The 20,222-nt window shown below is 36.2% G+C and overlaps 1 protein-coding gene across 15 annotated transcripts in view; it reads left to right on the top strand.

The window, feature by feature from the left end:
- Nucleotides 1-20,222, top strand: part of cacna2d1 (calcium voltage-gated channel auxiliary subunit alpha2delta 1) — a 240,725-nt gene that overhangs the window by 141,004 nt on the left and 79,499 nt on the right. For all 15 annotated transcript variants that reach the window (XM_088645537.1, XM_088645538.1, XM_088645536.1 and 12 more), the window contains exon 7: nt 14,000-14,131. In XM_088645537.1, coding sequence (XP_088501663.1) covers nt 14,000-14,131 — 132 coding nt within the window. The remainder of the gene's footprint in view (nt 1-13,999; nt 14,132-20,222) is intronic.

Below are 20,222 nucleotides of genomic sequence, written 5' to 3'. Positions count from 1 at the left end.
TTGCCAGTTGTGAGTTGCAGAGTGATATGGCTGCTGGCAAGTTGGTATACAGATGCAGCCATCTGGAATGCACAAGTTTCTTGTTGGTTTACAACTATAAGCACTGTGGTGTCCCGGATATCGGTGCATCCTGGCTTTATTTTTTCAAAATATCTGATGCAGGACTACTGTACTCTGTGAAACTACCAGGTATAGTGAATCCTTAAAGTAGTGCAAACTACGGTTCTAAAAAAGGCCAAAAGCATTATGGAGTGTTTGGCATACCTCCTCCATTGTAAATTCACAAAACTCCTATCTGGAAGACGCCTCTGTATAAAGCTGTAATCTTTTGAAATCTTCAATGATCTGCTCTGTGACATCAGAAATATATATTTTCAAGAAATGTGGTTAATAGACTAAGAAAACAACAGATTAAATGAAGTGACTATTTCAGTAACATCTAATGCAACATAAGTTCCATCTATCGATTTCCTTTGTGCTGTGAAGGCATGAATTTGCCATGTAAGCATAAGCAAAGTATACCACAGTATGCTTTCCTCTGACACTAATTTAGACAAAATCACATGTAGACACATGTAGATGGCTACATCCTTATAGCAAATATTATGGTATAGAAACATTATTTTTTAATTACTGTCTATTAAATCACAAAAATGTTTTGAAGTTAAAGAATGTCTTTTGGGGAAAGTAGGACATTTCTTCCGCAATACAATTTTAGGACTCTTATTACATGCAAGTAATTGTTACTGTAGCTGTAGTTACTATAATTGTTACAGTCAAGTTGTTGAAGTTCATAAGATGGTGTTCTTCAAGAAAGAGATCCTGAATATTCAGGCCAAAAGGCCTTCTCTTCTTAGTAGCCTTACTTGCTTATGTTAAGAGAGGTTGTTAACATGTCTAATACTAGTAGCAATTTTCTCTATTAAATCTTGTAAATGGTGTTTTAATACTAACAATCATTGTCTTGAAATCTGTTTTTGTTGCATCTTAGTTTATATTAAATAGGTTGAATGGCCTCCTACCTTTTTTGGAGTATCCAATGGAGGGGCAATTATACCAAAGATATATCAGGCTTTTAAAGGAATTACCACTCTCAGGCGATTAAATGGCCTTTGGAGAGGTGTGCTTTTAGTGAGTCACATTGCTCATTTTTCTTTCATTTGATGATTACATGCTTCACACAACTCAATTGTATTCTGTTGTCATCTGCTCAACCACTGTAATTATGGCAGAAGAAGTGATTTTGATCTCTTACTGTATTCCAGCTGAGATGATTGGGTCTATGTGAGTGTAAAGCTCTTCACTAAGATTAGCCCTACACATATAATGCATTTAATTAAGGGATTTCTATGAAAATTGCACAAGATGCTGATATTTGCAACTATGCTCAATAATGTGTGGTATTTTCCTACCATGATGTAATCCCTGTATTTTTTGCTTTTTCATCATTTTGTGATTTAGTGAAATCACGATTAAGTAACTGGGCCTTTGCCCCCCAAAATGTGCATTTTGGTAAATGTATGATTTCTAGTAGTATGTAATAATATTTCTTATAGACTATAAGAATGGATAATGTTAAATAACAAATATTTCCATTTTGCTCTTCTATACAAAATTGTATTGTATTTTATCTATATATAACACGTAAAATGTATTTCTTAGAAACATAAAGTACTACATGCATTTTAATTTTGCCTTATCCTTGCTCATTGATTAAAATGCACACAGGTTATACAAGGCATTTCCAATTAAGCTTAACCAACACAGCAGATGTAATGTTTCAAAAACATTACAGGAATTACTCAGAAGCCTCATTGAAATGAATAGAGCCCACCAAATAAGAGAGAATGTATTGAGATGTTAGGCTCTGTTAGAAACATCTTGTTTGAAGCAAGGAAAAGACATTGACTTTAGCTTGTGTTTGACAGGATCCTAAGCCTGATATACTGTATATAGATGTTGGGAGGTTGACTGAGGAGCTGAAGTGATTGATAGGACTCTGTGGCAGGAGTCACATCCGTGTTACGCCCATCGATTGTGGGAAGGAACAGCCATTAGTGATTTAATAGTTAGCTACCCTGAGCCAAAGCCTGAAACAACCTTAGAATGACATTTAGCTAGATGGATAGATTTGGCATGGATTCAAGGAAAATGCTCTTAACCATAGACTTCTCTGTCTTCATCAAGAAAAAAAAAAAGGTTGTTTCATGAATCTGTGTGTGTGAGCGTGTCTGACTGCAGTGGGTATGAATTTGTTACAAGAGATTATTTGTTCCGCTGTTTCGGTTTTATTAGGCTTCTAGTTCAGCCTGATCTATTCAGTTAGAGTTGATTAATTAGACCCCAGAGTGTTTACAGGACATGTTTTTAGGAAACAGGGATTGATTTTTTCTGTAGTGTGCGACGGCGTCCATTGATATTGCAGACAAACACAATAAATTTGCATATAAATCTCAAGGGAAATAAAATAATGAACCGGCAGCTGCCACATGATTGTTTAAACTTTCTTTGTGAGGGGATATTTTTAGATGTGTGATTGTGTTGAATATGCATTCACGTTTCGCTTTATTTATTTTGTGTAAATATTTCTGGGCCCTTTTGAAAATGGTTTAAAAATTAAAATTACAGGTTTTTGCATATTTGTTCTTAATCATGTTGTGGATGTTGGGCAAGATCCAGTACTGTGGATATAATTTTTTCTTTGCTATTTATATTTTATGTTTTGCTGTGGAAATTTACAAGGTCACAAAAAAGTGCCAAGACTGGTTATGCTGTGCACTTGTACACAAATGTTATGAAGCACCAAATCTCCTCTTCCTGTCTATATGAATAGAAAAAAATAGTATTACACTTTAATATTTGTGGCTTACTGTCACTGCATATTGTTACCATGAATGTCTATAGACTAAGTGTTCGATGGCACACAGAGCACAAACTGAAGAATTTTTTTTTCTTCTTTGAAAAACTATTCATTATTACTTAGTTTAATATTATTTCCATTATTTGATCAACATTTTCAAGCCAAGTTCTTAAACCATGGATATGCCATGGAAATGATTTTTGAAAGAAACTATACTGCAGTTATGCTATATTGTGCTTTAAGAATGAAAGAATGCATTTGCTCTTCTTAGGTTGTTGTAACTAATACATTGTATAATTTACAAATTCGGTAATGTTACATGTCAGAAACTGAAGGTAATTATTTACTTGTAATTACATTAAAGCATTTTTGGTCTAAGGCAATGGATAATTTATTACAAATGGATAATTTATACGCCAGCAGCCATATCACCCTGCAACTCACAACTGGCAACCCACTGAAGCTAAGCAGGTGTGAGCCTGGTCAGTACCTGGATGGGAGACCTCCTGGGAAAAACTAAGGTTGCTGCTGGAAGAGGTGTTAGTGGGGCCAGCGGGGGGCGCTCACCCTGCGGTCCATGTGGGTCCTAATGCCCCAGTATAGTGACGGGGACACTATACTGTAAACAGGCGCCGTCCTTCGGATGAGACGTAAAACCGAGGTCCTGACTCTCTGTGGTCATTAAAAATCCCAGGGCGCTTCTCGAAAAGAGTAGGGGTGTAACCCCGGTGTCCTGGCCAAATTTCCAATTGGCCCTTACTAATCATGGCCTCCTAATAATCCCCCTCTATGAATTGGCTACATTACTCTGCTCTCCTCCCCACTGATAGCTAATGTGTGGTGAGCGTTCTGGCGCACTATGGCTGCCGTCGCATCATCCAGGTGGATGCTGCACATTGGTGGTGGTGGAGGGGAGTCCCCATTACCTGTAAAGCGCTTTGAGTGGAGTGTCCAGAAAAGCGCTATATAAGTGTAAGCAATTATTATTATTATTATTATTATAAGGAAAGTAGCAAATGCAAGCCTGAACTAAATTTAAGAGCCTTACGTTTCACCTCTGTAAATTAGTTCACAGTTAACAGTTGCTGCACTTCACAATTTTTTTGTGTTGGTTTTGGTTTATTTGAGCAAACTAAATAAAATCAATCAAAGGGATTTAATTGAAACACTTTTAAGCATTCTTGCTGTGTTTATGCTATTTGTCTTTAAAGACAAATAACATTCAAAAAAATTATCATAGATACTACCTCTGTTATCATATCTTAGTCTTCAGAAAATGTGCTTTCTGAGTTGAAGGTCACTTTGATAATGCTGGGTGATCCATTATATGATACCTTATTTAGGGTCTACGATGCTCGAAGATAATGAAAACATTCCAAAAAGGTAAAGGATGGTGTTGCGGGAAATGAGAAGAACAGTTCAAAGTGATTATATTTTCGGTGGGCCTTAATATTAATACAGAACAAAAGCGAAGGGTGGAATTGGGATTAAATGTTTGGTGCCCTTACCTTGTACTGTCTTTTAATCATTCGCAGTCCAATTCGGATACTGCAGAGACATTGAATTGTTGTACTGTATATACAGTACGTGACCCTGTGTTGGTTGAAGTGATTAGAAAATGGATGGCTACGTCTGTGTGATAATGCAGCCAATCGCATAATAAAGCCAAGGTCACTGTACTGGTCTGCAAATCCCAGGGCAATACGCGGCAAGAATATAGAACCTCTTGCCCATTTATTAGCAATCAAATAAGAAGACTTGGGTGACTGTGCAATTCTTTCTGGCCTGGTTTCAGAAGTGCTGTGTACGTATAGGGAAATGTGTAGGGAAGGGCTCACTCAATAGTACAAAGACTCAAATTTCATTCTCAAAGTGAGATCTGAATTCACCTTGCAGCCTCGCAGCTCCATCCCTGAAAATGTATTTTTCACTTTGTAGCCCATATCCATCTCGGTGACCTTCACCCACGAATAATCGAAGGCGTGAATGCTCAATCTGCGAATGTTGAAACCTTATTCTACTTCTTACTTGTTTTCATTGTTGAAGACAGCATTGAATACATTCATCAATCTATTTTTCATGTTCTTATTTGTTTTCCTATGTTGAAGAAACTCTCAAATCAAAGATCGTGATCAAAGTCTATGGAATATCTAGAGACAATCTACAGATCGGAGAACATCAATATCAGTTAATGTTTTTGTTTACAATAATTTCAATGATTTTAAGGTGCAATGTACCTTTCAGCGTTACAACAAAGAACTAAAATAATACTTCAAAGAAAGAGAGATATCTTGAAGATCTATGCATGTTTAAAAATAATTACCTGAGGGTCTAGGAACATAAGTTTAGACTTACATGGACTTAAATGCATGGAAAAAAAAAAACTTAAATGAAAATAGCTATAACTTGCCTGAAGCAAGTCAAAAACGCTTTGGAATTATCATCACTTAAGCAGTTATAAAATCTAAAAAAGGAATTACAGAGTCTTGCAAAAGTATTAACACCCATCAATGATTCCCATTTTTAATTAGAAATGGCATCGACACATTTTTGAAAGTGTGAATATTACAAAAAAAACATTTTAAGAAACTAAAAGTGAATCAGTAGCTTCTTTATAGCCAAACTCTATTCACTGGGCCCTTCGAGACCGGACATGTACCAGGTCTTTTTGAGATGAAATGAGGAAGTGACTGTTTCACTGCCTTCTACAGAAATAAGTTTTAAATATAAGATAGACAACCTTCAAACTGAGATAAACCTGGGAGACTGAAAGATCCTTGGATCTCCTTTGCAACCCTTCTAATGTTCTTTTGGAATCTTAACTGCATTTTATATTTTAGCATGATTGCTATTCTGAGTGCATGTTATTGGACTCTTACAGAGCAAATGGTGCCTGACCCTGTGCTCTGACCCCAAGCTTCTCTCCCCGTGCGTCTCATGGAGAGCAAGTTGGGGTATGCAAAAAAGACAAATTCCTAATACAAGAAATTGTATATGGCCAATAAAGTGATCTTAACTTATCTTAAAAATGACTCTTCTGAGAGCATGTCCCTCTGTTGGTCATCATTTTCTTTTTCATCTCATGCAGTGCATCTTGGAAGCTCTTTTCTGATGGTAGACTAAACCTCAGAGGTTACTTCCTGAGTAACAGCAGTCAATTTGACCATATTTTCTTTTTCCAGTTGGTCATGTGTCGAAGGACTACAGGTCATTCCCCTTTGCCTTTTAGGGAATTGGGTTCTGATTAACTCTGATTAACTCCCCACAAGTCTCATCTTAAAATACTTTTAATCTACTTTAAACTGGCCAAGACATGGGGAAAGCATGCAGAATCCTCAGAGATGCATGACTCTCACTTGTATATTTTTGATGAAGGCATGCACTATTCTCTATTCCTCCATCGTGTTTACAAGGGTTGTAGTGGAGATATACGTTGATTAATAATTGACATTTTCTAAGCTAAGAGGGGAAGTATGGAAGGAAAATATTGTAACTGCCAGTTTGGTTTGGAAAAAAAATGTTTCACGGTCTACAGGGTTTTAATATAGTGAACTAGCCTTTTTAATATGTATAATGTAAATATGCACTACAGACCAAGAAAACGTGCTAAAAATATAACTAGTCTTTTGTAATAATTCTGATTTGTCTTTATTTTTTATATAAATTATTCATATTTATGAACCTAATATTTTTTTCTGTTTTTTATGCCATTATCTAATTAAATTTTATATAAAATTTTTGCAGTTCCTTGAACGTGTTCATTCTAAAAAAAGGATAACTTTCACTTTCAGTGTTGGCCTTTGAAACTGTGATGTTTTTTTTATTTTTGGGTCATTATAAACTCAGATTCCCCAGCATTTCCGAGAGTGCAATTTCTCTTTTGTTGATGTTTGAGGATTTCCACAACCTGTATCTGTCAAAATAATTCTATGTATGTTTGCTAATTCTATGTTGTGACACCTGTGACAGGGACCTTGCAGAGCATATTCTCGTGCTGGCAATTATACACCCTAGGAAGTTCAATACTTTATTGCCATAACAACCACTTACAGGGAATTTGACTCAGTGAGCTCATATAGTTAAAGACATATAAGACACACACCAGTAATTAAATAAATAATATTGAGAATAATAACAGTAGGGCCCGATAGAATACCAATAAGCCACGAAGAAATGTCAAAATTAAAGCATAACTTCATAGCTTCTAGCTACTGTAGGTGCTGTTACAAAACATGGTCGCTCTTCTCTTGAAACAATGTCTTGATAGAATGTCTTCACAGGAATGCACTACATGCCATCTTGTGGACAACAAAGACTTTAGTGTCCATAAGTGCATGGCTCTTTATGCTTTTTATCTATTTTTTAAAATGAGATTACTGAGAAAACTAAATCAGAATAAATGTTACAGATCAAAATACTGAGTTTATATGTATATGTTGGTTGTACTGCATTCCAGAGGAAATAATATTGTCGCTTGCATTTCTGTGCACTGAAGACAGAAGGCTCTTTGCAAAATCTGGCTGCAAGATGTCAAAGGTATCCTACAAGTATGTGTGATTACTGCAGCATGTAAGGTATAACGTCTTGGCAGGAGTCCTTATGTTCTGTTCAGCAATTATGCTTATGCTTAAGTAATATTGTGTAACTGCAGTAATGAAGATTTGACTGCCTGCTGTGATACTGCAATCTGTGTGCCAGTGTGATCCAATGCGTTTGCAGGTTAATGCAGCAGGGTGTTTTATGTTATTTATAGTTTAAGTGCAGCACATAAGCCAATGAAATTGACTCTAGAGCATGTGTAGTGTGGCAACTAAGACAGTATGATTTGATTGATTTTTAAAATCATTTTCACTGACTCATGATAAATACAGAACAGGGTGTAGCATTCCAACCTGGAAAGTGAAATCAACTCTAGAAGATATTCTGGTCAGACAGACACTTTCTGTGCCTCATCTGACATGTTGAGTGCACTTAGAGGTCTAAAATTCTCTTCATAGTATCTATTAAATTTACTTATGTGGGACAGAGGCCCATTGCGAGTGTCTATTTAAGGAATTTCTGATAATGCTACATCACCAGCTTTACTGTCGTGATCTGCATTTACTGTCCTGATCTGCATGCACTAGTTTCATATATCTCATGTCAAGAAGAGTGACTGTTTTTCTGTGACTGACTCATATTTTGTGACAAATGGGTCAGTAGTAAATTCAGTATCCAACTTTTGATCCAGGTATACTGGCTCATTCCTTGCACGGATAGTTAGAATTAAATTAAGTGTTTTTCTCTGCTAACACAAAATGAGTTCTTTCACCATTCACCACGTTATGAAAAGCATAAGAAAAAATGAAAATGTCCCCATACTGTGTCCAAATTTAACTTATAGTACACCTTATAGGATTCACAAAATAGAACAGTTCTTATTTTTACTAATTGTTATATTAAATGTTTGATGGTGACAATTTGATGGTAAAGAAATATAAAATCTCACAATTGACAATTAGAAAAGATAACAACAAACTAAAAAATAAGATACTATTGTACCTGAAGACCAATAGTGACCTAATGATCATTGCTGAGCAGGGGGATTCTGGGACTCCTTGGTAAAGTACCGCAGTTCAGAATGAAAAGAAGAGCTCTGTACCTGGACATTCCCAGAGGAGAAAAATTTACGTCCCAATAACTGTGAATTAATCTGTTGCAAAACAGATCAAGAGCTGTTCTGAAACACCAATGTGAAATCTTCAGTATGATGCAGTGTACAGTATATTCAGTGTGCAAGTTTAAAATAGCTGGTGTGCTCACATTTTTTAAGTGGATTTTTTTTCCCCAACACCACATCTCAGCCAGGAATATTGTGACTACTGTCTGACTCTTACTAGTTCTGTGCTCCTTTATGAGACTGATTAGGAAGAACCTCGCTTTCAATATAAGAAAAAGGTTAGAGACACAAGACTTGTCCTCTATTAGCTGCTGTGGAGACATTTCAATCAGTCACTGGAGGGGCAGATAGAGAAGTGTTTCCCAAGGGTTTCCCAAAGGTCTTAGTGGAGCCTGAAATGCTTAAAATAAGAAAAAAAAGTATTGAAAAAATGTTCTTTATATACTGGAACATTCACAGACCATTATCATTTGAGCTGTCACTCAGAGTGTGAACTTTTAATAAGGACCAAGGTGTATACTGTAGGTAAAATGGTTGATATTTAGTCAAGAACGTTATTCAAAATGTAACAAAGTTTGTGTAAATTCAGGATTGTGCCAAAAAAGCTACTGACTTTTGGTCGCTTGAATTATTAATAGCTGGGCCCCTTTAAGGTGAGACAGTTCTGTGGGTGGTCACTTGACATGGTATTCTTTACTTTCATTTACTACTTGAAAGTTCAGAGCTTCCACACCACACAGTGTTCACAATACAGGTTGATGGACTAGGCCAGCTGCTGTAACTCCAACAAGCACTTTATACTTTACCAAAAGGGAAGAAATGATGTGCAAATGGAGAGGAATAATAAATGTTATCCCATTCACAAACCTGAATGGTTAGCATGAATGGTTAATATCTCACTGCAAAATAATCTATTGCTGCTCTACATTTAATGGTTAGTGTTTTACATTAAATGAGTGAGAGGTGAAAATAAACCTTAAATGGGTAATTCACTTTTGACATGTGTTACATACAGATGCAGCCATTTACAATGTACAAGGTGTGAGGAGGCACACCACAACTAGTGCCACGGCAAAAATATGTTTTTTTTTCAGTGAATCCTTAATATTTAATGTGAAACCATATGCAACCTCATACGGCTGTCAGACAAATCTTGTTTTAATAATACAGTTTAAATGTGTATTAACCCATTACTGCTTTTCTGTGCTAATCAAACTTTACAGTAACACTGACAGTTTTTTTTTTATTTTATTGTTACATACAGTATACAGGAGTATTAAGTGTGTGTAAACTAGTTATGAAACAGAAAATTGTATTTTAGGTTTTGATTGTTAAAATATATTATACATAGTGGGTTTAAAAAACATATCATATTTAAAAGCAAATACATGTGTTAAAAAAAAGAGGCCAGTACTAACTTGGATGACTTTCAAAGAATGGCTTACATACTTAATGTAAGTTGCATTGTAGCTGATACTGTACCATAAAAGAATTTTCTTTAAATAAACCACACTATTGCCACAACAACATCCCAACAATGACAACCAAAGTTTTTTGATTTATAATATGCGGTTTATAGTGTGTTTCTTTGTGTAAGTTTTTGTTCAGTGTTATATTATATTATAGTCATGACAGCAGGTGTTCATGGGAAATATAGTTAAAATAAATACGTCGATACTTTTCCAAAATAACTACAGCAAGTAACCAAGGAATTCAATGCAGAAAATGTACATGAACAAGATGAAATACTGTTATGTGCCTTAGTTTTTATTTTCAGTTATCACTACCAGCTTTATAACTATAATTAATTTATATTAATAATCACTATTGTTAATGACATATACTGTAGAAATGTTATTATACTTCAGTTATTTTAATTTTCAGCTGCCAAATTTTCCCTTAGTAACTTGCTAAATTCAGCAAACTGAATCATACCACGGTACAGTGCACCTTGTTTACCGTGAATTAGAGTTTTGAAATGGATTCTGAATGGCTGCATCTCTGGTCATGCGGCTGCTCTTAATTCACACATTAAGGAATAGGAACTTTCAGATCTACAGATGGAGCCATTTTAGCTCCTGTGACAAAGCCACAGAATGCCTTATCCAGGACTGAATCATTGTATCCATTGGAAAACAAAAAGTGTTATCATTTCAGAGAGCAAACATCTCAAAGGCTTTTCAAATAAAGACATACACCGAGCTGGCAGATTAAATACATCATCAAAAGTGTGTTTTTCCTGCTCCATTTAAAATAAGCCTGAATTAGAAGAGATGCAGCTGAATGTAATATTGATAACAGTTTTGGTAGAAAATTGAACTCAGAGGATTGTCAAGGCTTATAAGACCTGTATCATAAAGACGTGATAGAAAAAAGGAAGCCTGTATCTCTGAGGAATTATAAGGGATGATTGATATCACCAGCTGTGTAGCGATGCATATTATATTGTGCTTGCAATATCATAATAGTAATAACAATGGATTTGGCTGGATTGAACAGGGAAATGGTCCAGAGCTTTGCTGTGGTAATGGCAGTATGAGCGAAATGAGGGGCATAAAAACATTCGTGCCTTAGGCTTGTATTGCATTTTGAAGGTCTTTTGTAAACCTGAAAGTTCGAGGAAAGGAACTCCATCATGGCAAGCAAGAGTCAATACCCCTGTTTCACCATTATTAAAAAAACTGGTAATGTAGGTATGAAAAAGAGTGTGGAGTGTACAATATGTTATGCTTTCTTTTATTTCAGGTGGTGAGTCCTTGCTGCTATCCTGATATTCATTATCATGACGAATAGTTTGCAAGGCCCCTGTAAATAGGAAATGAAATAATAGTTCTGTTTTTTCTTCATTTAGAATTGCCAATTTGTTTTTGTTACATAACCAAAAAAACTCTGGGGGTAGCGTAGCACTCTTTTTATGCCTCTGGACGTGACAGGTTGTGGCTTTAATGATATTCTAAGCATTTTACTACTCTAAGCATTTATTCATACTCTTTTCATAAAGAGTATGCTCAGCATTTGGTATGACATTTTGCTGAATTCTGTCGCCAGACTCAGGATGCTTTAGTTCAAGACAGATCAAGACGGAAAATGGATAATCTTGGATTAAGCTCACCTTTTTTCCTTCACTTCTGACCCATGGGTGTCAGTGCATGTAATTCCAGCTTTACCTTTCCCTCTAATTTAACTTTAGGCATCATTTTGTGTTATAAAATGAGAAGTTTACATTAGGTAAAAAATAAAGTGCCGTAAGGACAATTTTAAATTCTATTCTAAAACACTATATTTCTGCTTTGCAGAAATGCCACCGACTGGTATGGTACTGTAAATGGTGTTTGTATAATCAAAGCACATTCTGTGGGAAAGAGATAAAGCAATAATCTTTTCTTTACAGTGCCCCTGATGGTATCATCTTTATTTCCTTATATGAATAGCAGAAACTACCATAAGAATTATGCATCGATTTTCTAACACCTTCTTCCAATCCAGGGTCATGGATGAGGTGGAACCTCTCCTGGCAAGTAATGGGTGCAAGGCAGGATACACCCTGAACAGGATACTAGTCCATCCCAGGCCACACACGGACACAGACACCCACACACTCTCACCAGGAACAGTTTTCTCAGAAACTTACCAGTAGGTCTTTGAACTGTGGGAGGAAACTGGAGCACTTGGAGGAATCCCTCTTGAGCGAGGGGAGAACATACAACCTCCATAAAAAAGCAGCCCAGGTCCAGGATTGATCCCAGGGCCCCAACTCTGTGAGGCAGCGATGCTAACCACTGGGCAACTGTGCCTCCCACCCTAGGAATAAAAATTACCAAAATAAGTCTTGTAGGTGTTGATATCTTAAACCTAATATCAGTGGAAACACATCATAAGATAGTTAATCATAGCAAATTACTTTAACACTTTGGATCCCAAAGTATTCCAAAAGTACTTTACATGTAGGTCGGGATCTACAGTATATCTACTGTACCACTGCAGCATCCATCCAGGTTATGTGAGGCAGCCATTATGTGCCAGCAGATCCACTCAACAACAGGTCTGGTATGAGAAACTGCTTCTCCTGTTGAATTAAGGGAGCACTTAAGAAAAGCCAGATTGTGCGAAATGAGAGTGGAATTTAGTCAGGATGGAAACTAGTGTTTATACCCCTGAACAGTGCAGTAAGATCAGTAATGAACAGTAGTCAGGGCCTCAGGTTAACATCTGATATGAAGGATGGCACCTGCTACAGTGGTCCCCACTAGTTTCCTTGGAGGTCTTCTATCCCAGACCTGACCAGACCCTGCTTTGCTTGTCTACTGAGATCTGACAAGATCAGTGGTAATACTGTAGTCCCTAACCAATGTTTGGCCTTAGGCTTATAGACAGAATTTCCCTTTTTATTTTTCAGAGGAAAATTGTCCTATTTTATTTGTTATGCAAATGACATTAATCAGTAAAGCCTCACGGGATCAATAAAGTATGTAAAGTATCTATCTAAGAATGATTTTTTGTTTTCCTCTTTACCTGGAATGTTTTTCTGAAAGTATTTGTTTCACAATTATAGCATAAGGTACAGTACATACAGTTTATACTCAAAAGCTCACAGCTTGTGTATTTACAGTCTGGAAATACCACAGATTAAACATTTCATTTTCAGACCAACACTTGATATGTATGCAGACACAATTTAAAGAAAGAACCAGCTAACTTTGATGCACTTTGGCACAGATTCATGATGCACTATGTATCATTTCTCTTATTTGACATTTGATGCAATGTCATTTTAGCTTCTATGGTAATGTTCTGTTTTAACCACGGTCTCAAGGTTATACGAATTATATATTTAAATATTTTTTCATGATGCTTTTGCACCTGGCCTAATGATATTTTGTACATTTTGTATGTAATGCTGTGGTGTGTAATGTTCAAATTGTGAGCATCTATTAGGATTAATTTATTTTACATTTTCTCTTTCTGTATCTTCTTATGTATCTTTATCTGTATCTTCTTATGTGAAACAATGAGCATCTATTAATTAATTATTTCCATTATTTGTGTTAGGTACCTGAGCCATGATAATAAAAAATGTTTTCTGGTATAATAAGGAGGTGCCTTCTGTACATAAAGTCTATCAACATAACCAGAAATAAAATTGTAATAACCAGAAAAGTACTTCCACAACAACCCCCGCTACATTTTCTGAGATAGTCATACCAATGACAAAAGACTCTAAAACAGATTATCAACATGAATATTAAATAACTTGTATTTACAGTTACAAATATTTTAAAGTATGAATACTGTATATACACTGTACTGTATATCTTCATTGATTGGTATATGACTGAACTGAGTACTTTCAGTAATGTGATTCTGAATTGCTGTACATCAAATGAACTATGATGTTAATATTTCATATAATACATATTTAATAGGTCCTCCCACAGACAAAATTGAGTTTACAATTTGAACTTGCTTTCTGTCTTCTCCAGCCACAGTGGTGCTGAACGAGCTGAGCTGGACTGAGGCACTGGAAAACATCTTTAAGAAAAACAGAGAAGAGGATCCTACTTTACTTTGGCAGGTGTTTGGCAGTGCGACTGGTCTGGCTCGGTATTATCCAGGTGAGTTCTTAAACACTGAAGAACCCAGAACTGTTAGGAGAGAAGGAGGCCACCTTTTCATTTTACAGTATTTTGTTTAAAGATCCTTGAAGAGATCCTAGAGAGACATTACTAATAGTTGTGACTTTAATTAAACGGACATAAAATAGCACCTAGAGCTTCACTGACTTTTTAATGGAATTAGAATGTCACATATAATACGTTTTTGCAGGGAGGATTCCTAACTCCAGTGTGCCACTAGGTGTATCTGGGTGATGGTTATTACATGTACATGCTTTCACTACTGATGATGTGGCCAGAGTTCCATCTCATTTTGTGATGGAAGGACTGCCACCCTCCAACTGTTTGACTTTTTCTTTCAAATAATGGGAATAAACCTGCGTTTGTTTAACCCACAAAATCCGTTGTCATTTGCTTTCAAATAATGAACGGAGAATCTTGAAAAAACCAAAAAAAATAGCATGACACAGCACAACATACATATAGATTTTCTTGTATTAGGAATTTGTCTTTTTGCATACTCTAACTTGCTCTCCATGAGGCACACAGACAGGGAGAGAAGCTTGGGGGTCAGAGCACAGGGTCAGCCATTTATACAGCATCCCCCGGAGCAAATGGGGTTAAGGGCCTTCCCCAGGGGCCCAAGGGAGTAGGATTCCTCTGCTGGCCGCAGGATTTGAACCAGCAACCTTCTAGCCACAGGCCCAGATCCTTAGCCACAGAGCCACCACACCACCCCTGTTCTAACTTTAATATTGTAACTTGTCGAGAAAAAGAAGTACAGTATGTGTACAGTATGTAGACGTTATACTGTTATCTCTTTTATCTTTTTTTTTGTAAGTCACTGAAACCGACTTACATTTACAGTATATTGCTTTATTAGTTGCTTCACAGGGCATTTTTTGAGTTGTGAGAATGTGATTTATCTAGCTTCATGTGTGTTTTATGTTTCACAGTTCTCCGTGAAGGATGAACTTTTCTGAGAATACAGTATTATTATTACAACTGTTGCTGATTTATTGTATTATTATTATTATTATTATTATTATTATTATCACACCTGATGACTTTATAATGCATGAGAAAATATCTAAGGCATTTTATCACAAAAGGCACTATATAAGTGTACATATAAACATGTGCATTTTACTGATAAGATAACCAGGGAAAATATTTAATGAATGGATGTGACTTTAATGAATGGATGGATGTGACTTTAATGAATGGATTTAATGAATGGATGTGATGTGCAGTATATATTTATGGAAAATATGCAGGGATTTTTTTAATTCTGGTTTCGTATTCTTGTCATAAGATATCTAGACATAAGGAGCAATCAGACATCGAAAGCAGAAAGAAAGAATGCAGTGTTTTGGCACAAATTGTGAAGTGTTCAGGTGTGAGCAATTCAGCTCATCAACTGAAACTTTGTGGGTCTTTCATATGCAGCTTTCTACTCATACCTCATACCTCTCTTTATACAGTAGTTAACTGGTAATGACAGTAATAACTACTGTAGATAACTACAGTATATTGCTTACTATTGCTATTACTAGCTATTACTACATGCACAATTGCATTCTATGACTGCAAATTGTCAGTCAGTAACATGCTCCCAGAAAATGTGACCATACACATACAGTAATATACTGTTTTATCATCTTTTAATAATACTGAAATGCTACCATTTTAATATAATTTACAAGCTATTTCATTCACATTTAATTTCAATTGCAAATCATCCTTAATGTTTCAGCACTTCTTGTGTCGGTAACTAAGTCACACTTTAAATATTGGATATAAACACAACTAGCAGCAATGATTGCATGGTGTAGACCCTTCATTTTCCTAATCAGAGTTTCAGAATAAAAGACACGTTACAAATGAGAGGAGGCCAATTGGCCATTTGACCTACTGTATCTAGCCTATCTGATAGTTAGTAGTGCAATACCCTGTGTTTTTCTGCATTAAACATCCCCTTCCAGGTGTGTGCCCACTCGTTAATTTTATCTAAATCATTTTTAATTTCATTTGCATCTTTTACAGTTTGCACATCTTCCTTATTTGGCTCATCTGCAACATTGAATAGTTTCTTAACTATACAAAAATCTAGATCACTGATACATTTTACTCCCTGTTTTTCCATAACCCATTCTCAATCCAAACAGTGTTTCCCTGAATTAGACATTTGTGAGGAACTTTATCGAAAGCCTTCTGAAAATCTAAGTACACAATATCGTAGGCCCTGTGTGTATTCATTACTGTTGATTAGGCTTTTCTAAATCCTGCTTGATTACTTCTTAGGGTATTATGCTCTAGTTTAGATCTAATAATTGTTGGGTCAAAGTTATTGGTCTATAATTATGCAATTCAACTTGTTAACCTTCCTAAGGTAAGAACTGTTGAAGTAAGTGGTGACACTTTTATACATTTCATAGCAAGCTAATTTATTTCATTTTATGTTGTAGCTTCAGTGTGTTGTGTTTTACAGTATAAATCAGAGGTGACAACCCTAACTAAAAAAAGCAGCAATGATAATCATGAATATTTATAGCACTTTTCATCCCACAGTATCTTAAAGCACTTTATACAGTATATAGGCGCAGACCCACTTCATCCTCTGAGTTGCAGCCCCCACCTGTGTGACATACACAACATATTTATTATTAATTTAGTAATAGAATTTAGAGCTTTAATAAATTTAACATTTATCTCTTTGTTAGGCTTATATATATACATGGTGGGCAAAATTATTTACTGATACAAGGATAATTTCTTTTAAATTTAGTTGAAAAAGAGGGATATATACATATAGATAAAACAAGTGCAGAAACTCACTCTTTGTCATGTTTTTGAGCATATATTGCAGTGTAGATTTCTCTCCCTTTTCTCGCAGAAGGTTATGGGAAAATTGATTTCTATTTTAAGAAAAGTGGGATCTGGTGTAAAGCCTCCATCGGCTGTTTTGATGCACAAGTGATACACAGTAGAGCAGCTATGCTTTTGAATTGCCATGGCAGACAGTTTACCATACTAAAATAGAACTGTTTTGGTCCTAAAATAAAAGAGAGAATGAGTTATGTTTGTGGTCCTGCTGTTATGCCACCAGAATTATGTTAAGATTTGTAGAAAAGTGTATATTGACCTGGAAGACAGAGAGGTGTGGCAGACTGTGAAACTAAAACTCTCCTTTGGCGGCTTTACATTTGACGGGAGCTGTCAGGCTCTTCGCCTATTTGCAGATCTATTTCCAGACACAACATCATCTGCATTTCTCCATTTTGCCAGTACGTTATTCATGACACTTTCATTACATAGGGATTTCAACTTAAAGGGAAAATGTAATCTTTTACCACAGCTTTATTTATGTGTCAACATTGATTTTTGGTCTGGTCAATCAGTTCACCAGGGGCACCTCCACTCACATTCATCCTGCCCCCTTGAGTGCTGTATGACTGCTGCTCGGTCCCAGGGCCTCTTCAGGGAAAAATAACAACAACAACGCAGGGCCCTGTCACCCCAATGCCCACACTATCACAGACAAACACGGGACAAAGGGGGACAAAAAAAAAACAGACAACTAATGCTGAGGTCCAGTCTTCTGTGAATTTTGTATGACATATTAGAGTATTTGTTGCTGCAAGACAATCTGAGCATTATTATGACATATCACTCATTAAAATGGTAAAAAAAGAAGGAGAAGAGCTTGAAATGAGAAAGCTATAGAGAATCATACCATGTGATAGGAACAAGTAATAGGTTTATTCCCTGTTTATTCCATGCTGAAAAGAGAAGAAAGGAAACACAACGATTCGGCTGTGGAACCTTCTTCGAGTGTGACACCCGTTGTGTATCTGTTAGAATAAAGCGATGGCTCAGTTATATAGTACAATTGTAGAAATGTTTTTCTAAGGGTAATCTTCACACACCCGAAGAAGGCTCCACAGCCGAAATGTTGTGTTTCCTTTCTTCTCTTTTCAGCATGGAATAAACCTTGACTTGTTCCTTTGCAGCCTATGCATGCTGACGCAGCTACCCTCCTAAACTACTTTATCCTAGTATTTACTGCAGGCGGTAGAAGGATTTATCGACCAGAGCAGCCTACGAGGAATTACATAAGGTTGCAGTAGATTTTCACTCCATTTACAGTAGTTCTCTTAACCTTTCTGAGGTGATGATGAAAGAGTACTACTTTATATTTTACCAATGAGGGGGCTTGTTGTCATTTCTTGTTTGACTCAGTCTAAAAGAAAACAGCAAAGGAATGAAAGACGAGAGGTATCAGATGTAAATTAGGGATCATCCCCCACTTTTGTGTCAAAAGATATTGGCATAAACCGCGCAGTGTCCACCTGAAAGAAATTCAAAAGCCTTGGAAACCAACGTAAGAGTAGGACTCATTGGTTTCCTCAGGGATCCTGCCTGCACTATGCAAAGGTGAAGAACTGGAAGTGCTAATCTGTAAGCACAGCACATGGTGTAATAAACAAGGCTTCATCTTTCTTGGCCATTGGAAGCTGTGCTGTGGCAAAGGCCATCCCCACAGACATGATGGATTACATCTGAATGAGATGAGCAACACTCTGCGTGGGGCGAGAATCTACAGGAAAAAACATTTAAACTAGGATGGAAGGATAACCCAAAAGAAAAAATATATACTGTATAGAGATATACTGTATACTTACTGTACAGTCGTGTCAAAAACAGAACCCAGGGAAAAATCAAAATGTCAAAACAAAACAATTAAAATGTACAGTATACTTAAATGCCAGGAGAGTTAGGAAAAAAAGCAAGAAGAAATAGAGGATATTGCATTATTTGGCAATTACTATGAACTGTAATTGGTATCACTAACACATTGTCAAAGGAGACTGATAAATACAGAATTAATTAAATTCTTAACAGAGAGGAAAGATACAGTATAATTAGTTGAGGCGTATCACTATACATCAAAATTAATAGTCCAGCACAGGAATCTGACACCTGTGCTGTAAACATTGTGCACAAGTAAACATTGTGCCAAATGTTTACTTTATCACTTGGACTCTTTGTTGCAGATCCCATGTGGTGTCTTTTCAGTTTTATGCAAGCCCCCTATGTAGAGAGACTGGGATATGGTTGACCGATAAACATTTTCTCCCATCCTCCAAACTAAAGTGTGTTACTCTTTCTTAGTCCCTGTTAGTGTCACAGTGGCATCACTAAACTGTTTCCTCTTTGCCCAGTTGCTCCATTTGGAGGTGCAGCCTGCTCTAAGCAGCATCTGGATATCTCCCTCTGCTTAATTACAGACTTCACCATGCTCAAAGAGATATTAAGTCTTTACAGAGAAAGGTAAATGTATTCTGAAATCATATGAACCCTTAATAATGCACACTGACAGAGGCCAAATCAAGTAATAATGTGACTCGTTAAGGTAATTTTGTTCACCTAAATTAATGTAGGATTGCCACACCAAAGTTTTTGAACACTAATGCATCCATAATTTCCATTTTTCTCTCACCTTCATGATTTATTTACTTTTTTGTTTGGGGTTGTGTAAACAACAAATACGATTATTTAATTCAAAGTGTCATGACTGCAAGCTTTAAAGCAACAAAATGTGAAAATTATGAAATGGTCTAAATAGTTTTGCAAAGCACTGTACCATATACTGTATGGGTCAGACTTACAATAATGCATTCAAAAAGCAATAGGAGTTTACATTTAACATCTACATTTTACCAAATGCTGTTTTCAATTACTGTACAGTGTTATATAACAAAATCAGGGCTGCTTTGATAAAAGTTAATGATTAATTTTTCTCACAAAACTTGGAGAGAGCCATTAGAAATATCAGCAGTTGAAACTGGAATGGTAGGCATGAGCTAACAACAGCTTTCTTGCTCAGTTTGTAAGAATACCTACTAAAGGCCATGTCTGTATTGATCTAGTGTTTTCAAACAATCAAGATAGAGTATGGAAAAGCGTGGGTAAGAGAGCCATTAAGGAACTGTGGGAATAAGAGTATTCTTTGAAGTACGCTTTCAATGCCTGTGCCCATTTTTTACTTTTCTTATGTTTCTCAATCACTCTCTGCCTCTATCCTTTG

The sequence above is a fragment of the Lepisosteus platostomus genome, chromosome 9, assembly GCF_059453375.1.
Source record: "Lepisosteus platostomus isolate fLepPlt1 chromosome 9, fLepPlt1.hap1, whole genome shotgun sequence".
NCBI lineage: Eukaryota > Metazoa > Chordata > Actinopteri > Semionotiformes > Lepisosteidae > Lepisosteus > Lepisosteus platostomus.
Note: the sequence above shows the minus strand (reverse complement) of the source record. Positions and strands in the feature narration are given on the sequence as shown.